The sequence below is a fragment of the Stylophora pistillata genome, chromosome 5, assembly GCF_964205215.1.
Source record: "Stylophora pistillata chromosome 5, jaStyPist1.2, whole genome shotgun sequence".
In the NCBI taxonomy this organism is placed as follows: Eukaryota; Metazoa; Cnidaria; class Anthozoa; order Scleractinia; family Pocilloporidae; genus Stylophora; species Stylophora pistillata.
The window spans coordinates 3054438-3070321 of record NC_142523.1 but is presented as its reverse complement, the minus strand read 5'-3'; the positions used below and the strand labels follow the sequence as shown (position 1 = coordinate 3070321).

General features: G+C 40.3%; 1 protein-coding gene across 3 annotated transcripts in view; it reads left to right on the top strand.

The window, feature by feature from the left end:
* The first annotated feature begins 201 nt into the window (after nt 1-201).
* Nucleotides 202-15884, top strand: part of LOC148729831 (fibronectin type III domain-containing protein-like) — a 30153-nt gene continuing 14470 nt past the window's right edge. The window contains exons 1-10 of one of the 3 annotated variants that reach the window (XM_088759992.1): nt 202-346; nt 2597-2666; nt 9096-9443; nt 10313-10618; nt 11583-11694; nt 12357-12568; nt 13453-13594; nt 14071-14201; nt 14459-14731; nt 15452-15739. In XM_088759992.1, the coding sequence (XP_088616118.1) occupies nt 2612-2666; nt 9096-9443; nt 10313-10618; nt 11583-11694; nt 12357-12568; nt 13453-13594; nt 14071-14201; nt 14459-14731; nt 15452-15739 (1867 nt within the window). In that variant the 5' untranslated portion in view covers nt 202-346; nt 2597-2611. The remainder of the gene's footprint in view (nt 347-2596; nt 2667-9095; nt 9444-10312; nt 10619-11582; nt 11695-12356; nt 12569-13452; nt 13595-14070; nt 14202-14458; nt 14732-15451; nt 15740-15884) is intronic. The other 2 variants (XM_088759991.1, XM_088759990.1) reach the window with 2 other exon arrangements.

Sequence of the window (15884 nt, the reverse complement as noted above, 5' to 3'; positions counted from 1 at the left end):
GCAATTTTTTTCACCAATCCTAGGGCATTTAAGTAAAACCAATGTAGTTCCGGATTGTATTTTCCTTTCGCCTTTAAGTGAACTTACGCCAGCCGGCTGCTTGGTGTGGCTTACGGCTGTGTGCATAATTAATTTAATGAGCAAGACCAACGGCGCTAGCGTTAATTTGTTTTTAACGGCTTTAGATCTTTACTGCAGCGTAGGGAAAAAACTCAGCAGATTTTGTCACCTGTTCTGAGTAGTTCATCAGTCTGGCACAACAATGTGTCTAGCCGTCTTTCTCAATTTATCTCCGTTCAAGCCTTACCGATTTTTATTCTTTGGTTGGAAGGTGCCTTTGTAAAAGGTGAGATACGATAAATGTAAAGATTTTTGGTTTAAATGCTAGCATAATACGTTACTTTCAAGTCGTCTTCACAATTTGTTTCCCGTTGGAGTAGAACGAACGTTCCTGTCAGATACTTATTTTATAGACTTTGGCACCATTTCGTGGCTCAAGTTTGTTTTTTAATTATTATTTCTTTGGCCATCGATTGGTACGAGTCCTGTGAGATAAATTATTGTGTTAGTTATCCCCAATTTAGCTTTAACTTTGGCCGATTTGTGTTTTCATGCGCTTGTCATGAACACTTATACCGATGTGAAAATGATTGGTCGGTTTCCAAATCGACAGGGATTACGATTCTTTGGGAAGACCGAGTCGACTTTTTTCTTAATTAAATGGGCAAGTTTCAGGTTACATCGTCAGTTGCCTTTGTGGACAACCTATGCGAATAGTACATTTCATGATTTTAAGTAGAACGCAGGTATACTTCCAAAGACAACTATGAAAATTACGAAAGTGGGCATGCATGAGTCATCCGTTTTGGAACACTTGATCGAGGAGAAGTAATCTTCACTTCTCTTTTTAGCGATTTCTTACCTCGGTTAACACGAAAAGTTATTTCGACACTGTTACTTTCATTTTCTCTTCTGGCCGATTTTGAAGGCGGTCAAACGTTTTCAGCGGAGGTTATGTTCCGCCTCGATTCATTTATTTGTATCCAACGATATTGTGATTTCGTGTCGCAAATAATCGCCGTACATTGTCGTTAGTGCATTGGCAGTTGTCGCATGTCTGACGCGAATGATCGCACAAAGTTGCCATGGCTGTATTCTAAAAATCTGTCTTGGTGAAGTCATCGTAAGTCTCGTGCTTGAAGTAGCGTTCAGTAGCGTCTTCTTTCTTCACTAATACTTGCTGGGTTTCATTTTCGCTGATTAGCATAATTACTTTTTGTGAATTTACATTTGAATGTGACTTGGGCGACTTCTTTGTATACTAAAAGACGATGTAGTGTACTTCTCGAGCAGGTTTTCCGTGAAAATGTAATGAATTTTGTCGGCAATTTGTTCGAAAAAAATTTCGTGTTTCAGAGCGCGTGTTGTAAACTAACTGTACGTGTCAAAGAGGCTTCCTGCAAGCTGTCTCCAAACATACGTTGTTGTTTTGAATATTACAACGCATCTAGCCACCGACTGACCTCAGGAAAACGCTCTCTTGCACTTCAAAGGACGAAAGAAACATTTGAGTGTTCTCACATCTTCCTTACCCAACTTTTGATACGGGTCAAGAACGCCAGTCACCGAATTATACAGCAGTTTTTGGTACGACTATTGGCGTGAAGATACCGTCTGTTTCTTTTCTTATTATGATTGTGTGATACCTCCTTTGTCTTTGGAATCTCGTCAAGTACGTAGTTCATAAGAGAGCAGGAAATGATTGCTTCAGGCTATCATTCTCTGCCATTGGATAAAAATTTTCAAAATGCATTTTTCTATGAAACGCCTTCATGCCAAAAAGTTCGATATGGTATGTTTATCTAACAGACATGTAAACAATACTTTGATTAATACCTAGCTTTTTACTAATATCCTTCATGCCCATCTGTGATCACAGAATTCTGTAATTAGATATAACATATTTTCCCACAATTAGATTGTGTCTTGGAGCAGAACAACTGTCACCTTGAGGCAGTTTTGATGGTAATTGTTTTTCCAAAGATTGTACATTGAAATGTACAATTTTCACGAGTAGTGCATGCACCCCACTCCCAGTGTTCCATGGGGCACCCTTAAATCAATATATTCTTTGAAACTCATATAATGAACTAACTTTTCAACTTACTAGCTAAGTGGCTAGTGACGTCTTAGATGTTATGACAATTTCAGTTTGTTTATCGACTAGCCAAACTGGTCGGTGGAAATCGGAAACCACTCGCCAAAACTGAATTTCTACAAGTCTGTGGCTAGTGGGCTACTGTTAGTGTCAAGCCCTGAATGAATTTGAACTAAGCTGAAAAGGAGGAACCACTTGTGGTCCTGATTCACCTTGCTGTGAAAATCTCTTGGAGAGGACAGGTCTTTCTGTGTTCTTATTTATGACACCATTCAGGGACCATCAGGGCAGCTTGTGACTTACCAAGAAATGTATTGCAGTTAGAGAGTGGAATTTGCAATCAGATCTATGGAGTTTAAGTGTGAACTCTGTCATATTGAGTCCGAAATGTATTGTACGTGTAAGTGACGATTCAAAGAATGTTATTTTTTCTCCTAGGCACAAGTCTTCACAATGCGGCATTTGGCTCTATTACTTTGGATGTCAAGCATTGCGACTCTGATAAATGGTAATTTTAGTTGATTTTAATAAATTTGCAACTAATAAAGGATCATAATTTTTTTTGTGTAGATTACAGCCTGTACCTTTCGTTATTTTATTCAAATGATCCACCTCAAACTCAGGACTGTGGTCTAGCAGTGCCCAGTGACCCCTCCCCTGGTGCCTTCTTTTTGTCCTTGGGCAACTCAGTTTTTTCAGAAAAAAGCCTATGCTGGGCACCCTGGATTTCAGTTTCAGAGCAGTGGAATCCCTTCAATTTTTATTGGAGCACAGCCTTGAGACTGTATGATAAAATCTCAATTATTGATTATCCCCATGAGTTTCTGAGACCAGTTCTAATGGTTAAGTCTCTCATGGGCCAATTATAAATTACTGTAATGATGAATAGAATGGTTGGGTGCAGTAGAATGGTTGGGTGCAGTAGAATGGTTGGGTGCAGTTGTATGGTTGGGTGCAGTAGAATGGTTGGGTGCAGTACAATGGTTGGGTGCAGTACAATGGTTCGGTGCAGTAGAATGTTTGGGTGCAGTAGAATGGTTGGGTGCAGTTGAATGGTTGGGTGCAGTTGAATGGTTGGGTGCAGTAGAATGGTTGGGTGCAGTTGAATGGTTGGGTGCAGTTGAAAGGTCGGGTGCAGTAGAATGGTTGGGTGCAGTTGAATGGTTGGGTGCAGTAGAATGGTTGGGTGCAGTAGAATGGTTGGGTGCAGTAGAATGGTTGGGTGCAGTAGAATGGTTGGGTGCAGTTGAATGGTTGGGTGCAGTAGAATGGTTGGGTGCAGTAGAATGGTTGGGTGCAGTAGAATGGTTGGGTGCCGTTGAATGGTTGGGTGCCGTAGAATGGTTGGGTGCCGTAGAATGGTTGGGTGCCGTAGAATGGTTGGGTGCCGTAGAATGGTTGGGTGCCGTAGAATGGTTGGGTGCCGTAGAATGGTTGGGTGCCGTAGAATGGTTGGGTGCCGTAGAATGGTTGGGTGCCGTAGAATGGTTGGGTGCCGTAGAATGGTTGGGTGCCGTAGAATGGTTGGGTGCCGTAGAATGGTTGGGTGCCGTAGAATGGTTGGGTGCCGTAGAATGGTTGGGTGCCGTAGAATGGTTGGGTGCCGTAGAATGGTTGGGTGCCGTAGAATGGTTGGGTGCCGTAGAATGGTTGGGTGCCGTAGAATGGTTGGGTGCCGTAGAATGGTTGGGTGCCGTAGAATGGTTGGGTGCCGTAGAATGGTTGGGTGCCGTAGAATGGTTGGGTGCCGTAGAATGGTTGGGTGCCGTAGAATGGTTGGGTGCCGTAGAATGGTTGGGTGCCGTAGAATGGTTGGGTGCCGTAGAATGGTTGGGTGCAGTTGAATGGTTGGGTGCAGTTGAATGGTTGGGTGCAGTTGAATGGTTGGGTGCAGAAGAATGGTTGGGTGCAGTAGAATGGTTGGGTGCAGTAGAATGGTTGGGTGCAGTAGAATGGTTGGGTGCAGTAGAATGGTTGGGTGCCGTAGAATGGTTGGGTGCCGTAGAATGGTTGGGTGCCGTAGAATGGTTGGGTGCCGTAGAATGGTTGGGTGCAGTTGAATGGTTGGGTGCAGTTGAATGGTTGGGTGCAGTTGAATGGTTGGGTGCAGTTGACTGGTTGGGTGCAGAAGAATGGTTGGGTGCAGTAGAATGGTTGGGTGCAGTAGAATGGTTGGGTGCAGTAGAATGGTTGGGTGCAGTAGAATGGTTGGGTGCAGTAGAATGGTTGGGTGCAGTAGAATGCTTGGGTGCAGTTGAATGGTTGGGTGCAGTTGAATGGTTGGGTGCCGTAGAATGGTTGGGTGCAGTTGAATGGTTGGGTGCAGTTGAATGGTTGGGTGCAGTTGAATGGTTGGGTGCAGTTGAATGGTTGGGTGCAGAAGAATGGTTGGGTGCAGTAGAATGGTTGGGTGCAGTAGAATGGTTGGGTGCAGTAGAATGGTTGGGTGCAGTAGAATGGTTGGGTGCAGTAGAATGGTTGGGTGCAGTAGAATGCTTGGGTGCAGTTGAATGGTTGGGTGCAGTTGAATGGTTGGGTGCAGTAGAATGGTTGGGTGCAGTTGAATGGTTGGGTGCAGTTGAAAGGTTGGGTGCAGTTGAATGGTTGGGTGCAGTTGAATGGTTGGGTGCAGTAGAATGGTTGGGTGCAGTAGAATGGTTGGGTGCAGTAGAATGGTTGGGTGCAGTAGAATGGTTGGGTGCAGTAGAATGGTTGGGTGCAGTAGAATGGTTGGGTGCAGTAGAATGCTTGGGTGCAGTTGAATGGTTGGGTGCAGTTGAATGGTTGGGTGCAGTTGAATGGTTGGGTGCAGTTGAATGGTTGGGTGCAGTTGAATGGTTGGGTGCAGTAGAATGGTTGGGTGCAGTAGAATGGTTGGGTGCAGTAGAATGGTTGGGTGCAGTTGAATGGTTGGGTGCAGTTGAATGGTTGGGTGGAGCTGAATGGTTGGGTGCAGCTGAATGGTTGGGTGCAGTAGAATGGTTGCGTGCAGTAGAATGGTTGGGTGCCGTTGAATGGTTGGGTGCCGTAGAATGGTTGGGTGCCGTAGAATGGTTGGGTGCCGTAGAATGGTTGGGTGCCGTAGAATGGTTGGGTGCCGTAGAATCGTTGGGTGCCGTAGAATGGTTGGGTGCCGTAGAATGGTTGGGTGCCGTAGAATGGTTGGGTGCAGTAGAATGGTTGGGTGTCTAGAATGGTTGGGTGCAGTAGAATGGTTGGATGCAGTAGAATGGATGGGTGTCTAGAATGGTTGGGTGCATTGGAATGGTTGGGTGCAGTAGAATGGTTGGATGCAGTGGGTGCAGGAGAATGAATGGGTGCAGTCAAACCTTGGAGGGTCAGGGCTGGGAAGTGTGGTTAATTTAGTCTCTAGATAATGAAAAAATATGAATATTAGTGAGCTACAGATCTTTTAAAACTGAAAGGTAATAATATATGTATCATTTAATCAATATTAAGCAAGAATGAAGGAACATTCTCAAATCACTTTGTGTAAAGTGCTAGCTTTAAGTACATTGTATACTTACAGTGCATTAAACTTGACAATGTGCAGATTTGTGTTTCATTACATGTACTTTGATAGGAAAAAGTTTTCATGAGTATTGAACGTTACCAAGCGATGTTCTTTAACGAAAAAAAGTTTCAAAGAAGCAAGTCTGGTTAATCAAAAAACTCAGATAATCAAGGTTCAGATAATCAGAATTTTGATTGTACAGTTTTACTATTGAATTAGGTTCAGCTAGCTCTTACGGCATGGTTGCTCTTACTTACTGTATATACAATACCAGGATGTCAAGGATTTTTTTTGTAAGGCAACACAGAAAAAAGGAAGCTATTTGCAGTAGCTTTAAAAATGTGACCGAGCACAGGATTTCGTACACTAACGCTTTTTCGTTAAACTGGTGAAAATAAATGGTTTGTAAACAGATAGTAAACCGGTAGTAAGAGCGTTTTAACGGTTTGCATATCCATTTAAACAGATAGTCCAAAGCGTTAAACGGTAGAGCTAAGTCCAAAAACAGATTCCATAAACCATTAAACGGCCGAGAAAAAATAAAGGGATAGCTTAAAACGTTAAACGGTTAAACAGAAACTATTAATGGAGAGTTTAAAACGTTAAACGGATGGACAAAAACCTTGAACTGATCATGATCAGGAGGGCTAAAGAACAGCAGGAAGCCATGCACATATCGATCAGAAACCGTTGCGAACAATTGTACAAATTGTTCTTGCGACTGATGTTTCATGCTAATATTATTTTTCACTGACACTAATAGAAAACAATGTAAAATTAAAATACTAGCCTGCAATTAAGCTATCCACTGGTGAGTGAAGCGAACCGAGAGTGTCTCACTCTGGAGAGCTCGCAATGCGTTTGAAAATTTGCATAAAATATAAGCAGAGCAAGCAATTTGTCAATCATACCATGTGGACTGAACATTCTCGACAGAAAAACAAATTAGCGAATGAAATCGCACTATCAAGTGAAAAATGTTAAGTAATGGATTATAATGTACCGTATTTATTTGTCTATAGGCCGATCTGGGCTATAAGCCAAGACCCTAAACTTCGGTCTGTTTTAATCAGGAAGGTTCTTAAAATATGTAAATTGAAAATACTCAGCTATAAGCCGAGACCACTTTCAAAGAATTCCATTCTCAAGCAAACTGAAATGAATGCAAAAATTTCAAAACAGAAAAGAGTTTTAATGCAGTATGGCCGTCGAAAATACATTCCAAGTAAACCAGAGAGTAAGGCCTAGTTTATACGTCATGCTACAGATGAATTTAATTCAAGGTCCCACAAGCAATTAAATTCGACGATAGCGCGACGTCTAAAACAAATTAAATTTGTCTTGGTGAGACAGATAAAATATCGATAACGGGTCTTCAGTTTTAACGTTGCACTAGTGTCGCGTCGAATGAAATGCATACATTTTCTTAATTTATTTTGGCAAGCCTGCATCGTCCTGTAGCGAGCCCGCAGCGACCCGGGGCGAGCCCGCAGCGTCCCGTGGCGAGCCCGCAGCAACCCGGGGCGAGCCCGCAGCGTCCCGTGGCGAGCCCGCAGCGACCCGGGGCAAGCCCGCAGGGACCCGGGGCGAGCTTTTCGAGTGACCTCTGACCAGAGACACTGCATTTGGGAAGAGAATTAAATTCGACTGTATTGATTTTGACGTGTAAAACCACGCCACGATTTATGTCGATGGAACGACGCATTTAATGGAATTAAATTCGTCTGAATTAAATTTGACTGTAGCGCGACGTTTAAACTAGGCCTAAGTCATCAGTGAGTCCTAGAGGAAATATCAAGAGAACCTCTTTAATGGAGAGCTCGAGATGTCAGTGAAATGTGCAACGAAATATCTGTGGCTGGATGAGAGATTACTTGATTGGTTTACAGAGCAGGGAAGCCAAGATAAGTTTTCTCTATATATGATCGCAAATTTTAACACCGTAGCAGGTGACGATCGATCGCGACAAGTTTGTTTACCAATTGTGGGAATGGGCAATTCTGATTGGTCAGTTTCGAAATTTTTAAAACACGTCCGCAAGTTCTTTACACCGAATGCAAATATGGCATCCAATTTGAATTGCCATTGTTCTGGACTGACTAGCCTCTCACACACGTAATATCCTTTTGTGTTTCCACGTGAAGATGAGGCTAGTCAGTCTAGAACAATGGCAATTCAAATTGGAGGTCATATTTGCATTTGGTGTATACACTCGTTCAAAACCTGCAAATTCTCTCATACTCAAGACAGCATGGAAGATGAAGCAATCTGCTCCGAATAAACGGCAGAACTAGCAGATGAGGAGGAGATGGACGACAAATTCCACACCGACGCTGAGGACGAACAGTTAGCCACTTTTACTATGCTCCGAAAACAACAAACCACTCTGTTGGAAGCAATCACATATTTTTAAAGTCGATGACCAAACTTCAACTTGTTTTGTTATTTACTTCTGCATGCAATATCTCGGCTTATACACGAATATATCTATGTTTCCTTTGAATTTGCTGTTTCGAAAAAATTATGTTTAGAAAAACACTCAGCTATAAGCTGAGAACCATTCTCTAGCTCAAATGTTCGAGATTTCGGTAAAGTTTTGTGAAAAAATGGCTCGGTTATAGATAACTAAATACGGTAGGTAAAAATAGCCGCTGAATTTGTAGATTTCACCGTCGAAACAATTTTGCATATGCAACTTTCTTTCGCTCATGTTTCATCTAGTGTTCGATTTCGTAAAGTAATGTGTAATTATAGCTTTTATAAAGCAATTTCTGTTTCCTTTCAATCAATGGAAATAAAAGATGAGAAACCCGATAGCCACCAATTCGGTAAATTTTTCCGCACACGTCTATCGAAATAAATTTGCATAATCATGAAAACAAATCTCGCTCTCCTTGTGTTAATTAATGAACATCTGTTTTCGTGAGGTAATGCGAGCTCTCATGTCTCAATATCTCTATTGAAAATTCTTCTAATCGAAGACCTTTTACTACCAGAGAGTTGCAAACGGCAAGTTGAAGCAAAGACCAACATAGCCGCTTAATCGAAGCGCGATTGATTTTCAACGATGCTTCTTGGGACCGTTTTAAACTGCATGTTGCTCTTCAAAAACGTTAAACGGATGCAAGTAAGCGTTAAACAGATAGGCCAACTGTTAAATTGAAGGATTTTTTTTTAAACGGATAGATTAACCGTTTAAACGTTTTGTGGATAGTGTTAAACGGATGAGCAAAGTGTTTAAACGCTTTGATGATCCATTTTAAGCGGATAACAAACAGATAGTAAACGGATTGTTTCGTTTAACGGTAAAGCGTTAGTGTATGAAATCCTGTGCCTGGTCACAAATGTTAATTGATGAAGATAACTTTTTTATTCTTAAATCACATCTTTGTGAACTAATTTTGGGTGTTTTTATTTTTCCAGGTCAAGGTGTTTCACAGCCACAATCTGCCCCTCCTAGAATTGTAGGTTTCTTGGATGGGAATTTGATAAAGCCAGAAGAAGTTAAGTCTGGCAAAAAGTTTGATGCTTTTAAGAACTGGGGCTTCAGACTCCCATGTGATGCGCAGGGTGACAACCCACTAAAGTGGAGTTGGAAGCACAATGAAACTGAAATTACTTTTCCAAGTGCCAAGTACACACTTGGTGCCGATGGTTCATTAACTGGAAGTTACCTGGAAGCTGAGAATAGTGGAAATTACCAATGTTTTGTGAAGGACACCACTACCAACAAAGAAACATTCAGTAGAAAGGTGCAAGTCGCAGTAACGTGTAAGTGACAGATATTTTCTCAGGTGGTGGACCTTAATTAATTGTCAGCCTCAAATGAGTGACAGGGTAAAACTGCTCATTAAAAAATATAGCTGGGAGGAGGGGAGGACTGTCTTGCCGAGGCCCACGCATCTGATTGAGGTCCTGACTAAAAAGTTTAGTCAAACTGACAAATGAATTTAAGAAGTCTCCTGAATAGCAGGGATTTCATTAATTTCAGAAGTAGACAATATGTTGGAAAACAAGTAGGTGGAAGATAGTGCAGCAGTTACAAAGGTAGATTTGTCACCAGTCTTTCTCTTCTGTCCATTCGACACAGTGCACAGTGAACCAATCCTGTTGTTGATTGAATTGTTAGAACTTGTTACAAAAATCACCCAACACCCAACACCCAGAAAATATCAGCAAAAAACTTGCCTTTAGAATATATGGAATATTTTCCAACAAACATGTAAAAACTGAGGTGAAATGGCGATAGTGGAGAGTGGCCGCTGGAGTTCGTCAGTTGCTGGCTTCTAATGAAATCCCTGGAAAAGTGCTGATGTGACATAAATTAACTGTTGCTCTTATTTTGTCAACTTTACACTTCAAAATGTTAAGAGTGTAAGTAAGAACCCTCTGATGAGACCTTCTGAAAGTTTGTTACAGCTGGTGTTGTATTTAAAACTAAAACTAATCCTAGCTTGGACTCTCCTGTTTCCTGGTTATCATGCAGTTTGCCAGACATGAATTTTTAAGAAAATGGTTATTCTTGCACAAAACAACTTGAAGTTGGTATTTTGAACAATTGTTATCATGAATTTAAATGTTCAGCACTGTTTTGTGGATCTGTTAATTTTGGAATTTATGTTAATATTCATTTCCTTTAGATGTTGAAGATTTTTTCTCTAAAACAAGCATTGCACAGACAGTGAATCTTGGAGATCCTTTTTCTTTTAATTGCCCGCCACATGGTGGCAGTTATGGTGCTTCTTATACTTGGGCAAATAAGGAAAACATCCAGCTGAACAGAGATGAACATATAGCCATTACCCCACTTGGTACGCTGCACATCATGTTCGTTACCCGAGCTGATGTGGACAAAATCTCAGGATTGAAAGGAATTGCTTGTACCATTGTTGCAGCAAATACCATCTACCAATCTGGCTTTCTGATTGTGACTAGAAGCAGTCCAGGTGAAAATAGTTATTAAAATATTTTGAAATTTTTTTAATTTTATCTATGCTCGCAGTGCTCTATTGGCATGTACAAAGTGTGTCCCCCAGCCTACTATGGAGCTGGCAGTATCTTGGTGGAAGAGCAGATATGTTTTTAAACTAGTCTGTTTACAAACCCAGTTGCCTCAAATGAGCATACATACAGTACAGGCTGCAGGAATAGCAGCACCTGCACACATGTAAAATATGTGCAAGATGGCATATTTATGTGTGCAGTATGTGTGCTAGTAATTTATGTCCAACTATGACAGTAAATACTCTGTCCTCTTTCACATGGAATGCTGGGAGTAAAATTTTGCATTCACTGTGAAGAATTTGCATGTAATTTTTTACATGTGTTTTAGTTTATTTACTTCCATGTGACATTCACATGATAAATTTTTTTGTGTAAATTGCATGCAATATGGTGGATTTAAATGCATGAAACATAATTATATGCAATGCTGTTATTCCTGAAGCCAGTACTGTACATGTATTTTTTCTTCTGTTACAACCAAATTGCTGCATCAACTAATACATAAACTATATTAAAGCTAATTTATACCAAAATATAAAGCAATAAATGGATGAATTTTCAAAGCGTATGATTGAAAAAGAAATAAGCAGTTTAGCCTGCTCTGGGTCTTCCAAAGAGTAGCTTGGTGGTAGTATCCGAAGTATCAATTAGAAGGTCACAGTACATGTAGGTTTCATTCTTATTGGGAGCACTTAGTATTCTTTTTTTCTCTGAGAATGCCTGTGTCATTTTCTGGATACATCAGCATTCACATGACTGTTGTTTTTGTTATTGTTATTATCATCACTGTTATAGTTTCTATCATTAAATCTGTTAGTATACATTTATGTGTTCATATACGTGTGTAGGTCTTACTTGTGTTGTTATGTTGATAATTGTATTTATTTCTTTTATGTTTGATATTAGGTGACCCTGAGACGCAAAGAACACCTTCCTGGGAAGTAAATTCATTGTCAAAAATGGTTGAAATAGCCGTTGAGGGAAGAAACAAGACTCTTTACTGCCTTGCTGTCGGAAGGTGATCCAGTTATAGATGGTTTGCCAAAAAAAATTTAATCCCCTTCACTCCAAAGATCTTGATATCAGTTATTTCCAATCTTTTTTGTAATCTCATTGGCACTGACATGTCCTTGTACGTGTAATTTTGCTGAGTGTTTTTTTTTTCTGACAAATTTGTGAATCACTTATCTCAGGGTTAAAGTTTTCAAATTGGTTATAATTTTTTTTGTGGTTAAAGCTGGAATGAAAAGTATCATGCAGCAGTAATTTGGTGGATTTCTTTGTTTTTGATGACATTGGGAGCTGTAAAGTGTAATCTGATTAACCTGGACCACTGTTCCTTCAGAGACTAGGAGATCCATCTTGTATTCTGATATGATTGTCCATGATTTGTTTGCTCTTTTTGGTGTAGTTTTTCCATGCTGTTCTTTTTTCTTAACCCTGTAAGACCCAGAAGTGATGGAATATGTAACTTCTTCATTAAATATCCAAATGTTATCCAGTGAACAGGTGGCGACAATACTCAAACTCATCAGTTAGAAATTATTTACAAAGTAATGCATAACAGTTAGAGAGGCGAAAAATATTACAAGTAACAATCAGATCTCATTATTTTAAGGGTAAAAACAACTTTGACTTACTATTTTTAATACTCAATACTTTATCTTTGAAAACTTCCAGGCCAGCTCCAAAAATAACCTGGAAGAGAGATGGTCAGCCGATTACAAGTGGGCAAAATAACTATGACATCCCAGACTTGTTCTTTGGACGGCAGTTGATTATCATGGACGTAAAGGAAGACAAACATGAATCAACAGAGTACTCATGCGAGGCAGAGAATTCAATGTACAGTGGGAACCCTCTGAGTCACAAAATAAATCTGATTGTTGAAGGTAAGCATGGTGATGCACATGGTACATGTATGTTTGATTGTACAGTCAACTCTTTTGCTAGGGGACACCCTCAGGAATTGGATGTCCACCATGACGAATATGGCCATAATGTGGAACTACCAATGTTATACTAGACTATTGATAATATCAAATAAATAGACAGTTTGCCCTATGGAGACAATATGGAAATTTGATAAAACCAGTTCCCACTGTTGTGTTTTGTCAGAGGTGGTATTTTTGTTGATTTACAATTTAAAGACAAATTTCAGTGCAAAATTCAATTATTGTGTAGTGAGTGTCTTCTTATGATAGAGCATAAACAAAACAAAAGTCCAATTTTCACTTTCAAAAGTGTCCCTTTCTGCTCATGAAAGATTTCTGTGTAGAGGAATGTGTAAATACCTCGACTTCATACCAGAATATTATAAGCAACAAAAGACTTTTTCTTTGTTAACAGACATGTCTTGTAGGTGCAACTAAACATGTAACTATAGTGGGGGTTGAGAGCATTACTTTCAATTGAGAATTTTAAGACCACCACCCCCCCCCCTCAGGTGTTCAATCAGTATTTTTACTCCTAGATCTCAATTTTAATATCCTTGATATTTATAACGTTTAATTTTATGCTTTCCTTGGAGCTTGTTTTATGTATTCCAATCATAATAACCTCCTTAATTCCTAATGCTTTTGACATGTACTCTCTTTTCAACTCATCGTCAAATTCATGCACACGATACTCAGAATGATAGAAACTGCTCTACACACTATTGCAGAACTAATATCAAGAAGTTTACAATCATGCACCAAGGTCCAAAGGTTTGGAATTCCTTACCAAATGAATAAATGAATAAGCTAAAGAATAATTTTCTTCCTTATCTGGCTAGTCGCTCCACGGTGGGAGAAAGCTCCTGTTTCGAAGTTGGAGGTAGACATTCGAGGGAATGGCTCATTGCATTGTAATGTATATGCTGATCCTGTGCCATCTTTCAAGTGGTACAAAGATGGAAAGATAATTCCCTCATCAGAGTAAGTAAACAATGGCTGAGATGGTGGCTTTTTTACTCAAACATGTACTGTTTAGAGGTGGAGCCTTTCTTACATGCACATAAGTTATATGCATGGAGAATACTGTAGTGATTTGATCAGTGCCCCCATTACAATAAGTGCCTTCTCTCTGGTTTGTGCCCTGCTTGAGTTTGCACCCCTATTTAGTAGGGACCCTCATCCCATTAAGCTCCCCCCTATACCAGCGAATGCCCATATCCAATAAGGGCTCATATTGTGTCTCAGTGATAGCACTGCCACATTGAATTCCCATCATAGCAGCCTATTGTGTAACTCTCTGTTTTGTTTCAATGCGAATTGGCAATGTGGGTGACATTCTGCTAGGGCTTTTTTTTTTTTTTTGCCCTAAGGCATAGAACTGGACTCTTCTCTTATGAAGAGGTGATCAGATTGCTGGGAGAAAAAAGTCAGTTAATTCCCTATCTTGACTTCCACAGTCAACATGTCGTAATAGAAAACGACAAGTTGAGGATCCAAAATGCTAGAATGCAGGAAGATGGTGTTTACCAGTGTGTTGCGGAAAACAAGCATGGAATGATTGTATCATCCACTTGGATCTATATCCGCGGTGAGTAACTGAAGTTTTTATCATTGACATCCTAACATCAGAATGCTTATTCTCGATACAATATTGTATGCATTTTGCAAGGTGCTGACAAGGAGAATTTGTGAACAATCAAGAGCCTGTTAAGTTGGTGATCATTTCCATTTTCCTCGTGACCTTATGCGTGATTCAGGGTTGCTAGTCAAACATAGAGGATCAAAATGTTAATTCAAACAACTTTATGCATTTAAATAACTGTGATTTGCATTTTTTCTTTTCAGCTAAAGCACCAACGTTTTCCCAACCACTGGGTCCCTTTTACTTGTTCAAAAATAGTCAAGGCGTTCTAAAATGCGAACCAGAAGCTGCTCCTCCTCCAACATTCAAGTGGTTTAGAGGTGGTAGACAGATCACAACTGGTGGACGCTACACTGTTCAGGCAGATGGCGTCTTGTTGATCAATGATGTTACTGAGGATGATAAGGGCGAATATCGTTGTAAAGCCAAGAATTTATTGGCCGAGGTCGAGGAGAAAGGAGACGCAATTGTTTATGGTAAATATGTCATGATATAGCATAGACATTGCTGTAGGATCGCTCACGAATATCGCCCCACAGATTACATGTGTATCAAGCGTGTTTTCGTGGGAATTGTGCACACTTTCATATGCTTGTAGTGGAGTGGAGTGGTGCGGTGCGGTAGCTGAATTACACGTTCAAATTACACGCGTGAATTACAAGCATGAGTTGCAGAAGTGTATGTTCGAACGTGAACCGGGGAATACTTACATGTACTCTCCAACCGCGCTGCCTCACTTCCACAAATCAGGATGTGGTCGATCAATAAAGTGGAAGTTAGGGATTAGTCATTGAAGTAAAAAGCGTGGCAAGTCCTTGGAAACTTGCCACTGCTGATTTAATCCCTTTGAAGGCTGGAAAAAGCTTTTATATACTTGAACAGGAAGGATAAATTATCTTCTTTTTCAAGAAAGATTTTTGATAGGGAAGTTTTGAAAGGAATCTCTCACGCAATCTTGACGGGAACAACCTGTCCAGAGAAAGAATTTGGTTCTGTTGGATTAACCTTATTACTCTATAGATCTTACGATATTAGTTTTAAGAATTTAGTATTGGATCAACTAATAATCCCCTAAGTGATGCTTTCTCTATTCTCATCACGTGTCTGCTTAATATTGTACTGATATTGTAAGGAGAAATTCTGTCGTAGTCACTCATGTAAGTTAAAGGGTTTATCTGTTGTTTTCTTTGGCACAGAAAAAACACGAATTACAGTTAAACCAGAGGACAAGGTTGTTCCGGAGCGCGTCAACATCGACCTTCGTTGCCGAGCAGTGGCCGATTCAAGACTGGAACTAAAGTATTACTGGAAAAGAGATGACGCAGTTGTTGAGTACAACTCAAAGATAGAGTGGTTAGAAAGAGAAAACGTTTTAAAAATATCTGATATAAGTGTTAACGACGCTGGCATTTACACCTGTGTCGCTTACACGCCTGAACCTAAGAAATCGGAAGACAAGGCGTCAGCTGAAGTTAATATTAAAGGTTTGTTCTCATCAATGCATCGAGTGATTCAAAGTTTCAACGTTCCCCCTCCCACCCCCCACGGGCATTTGAGCTTTTTGAAGATTGTTTCGTTCCGATTGTGGATACTCGAACACGGTTTGTCAGAGGTATTTATTCACAGATC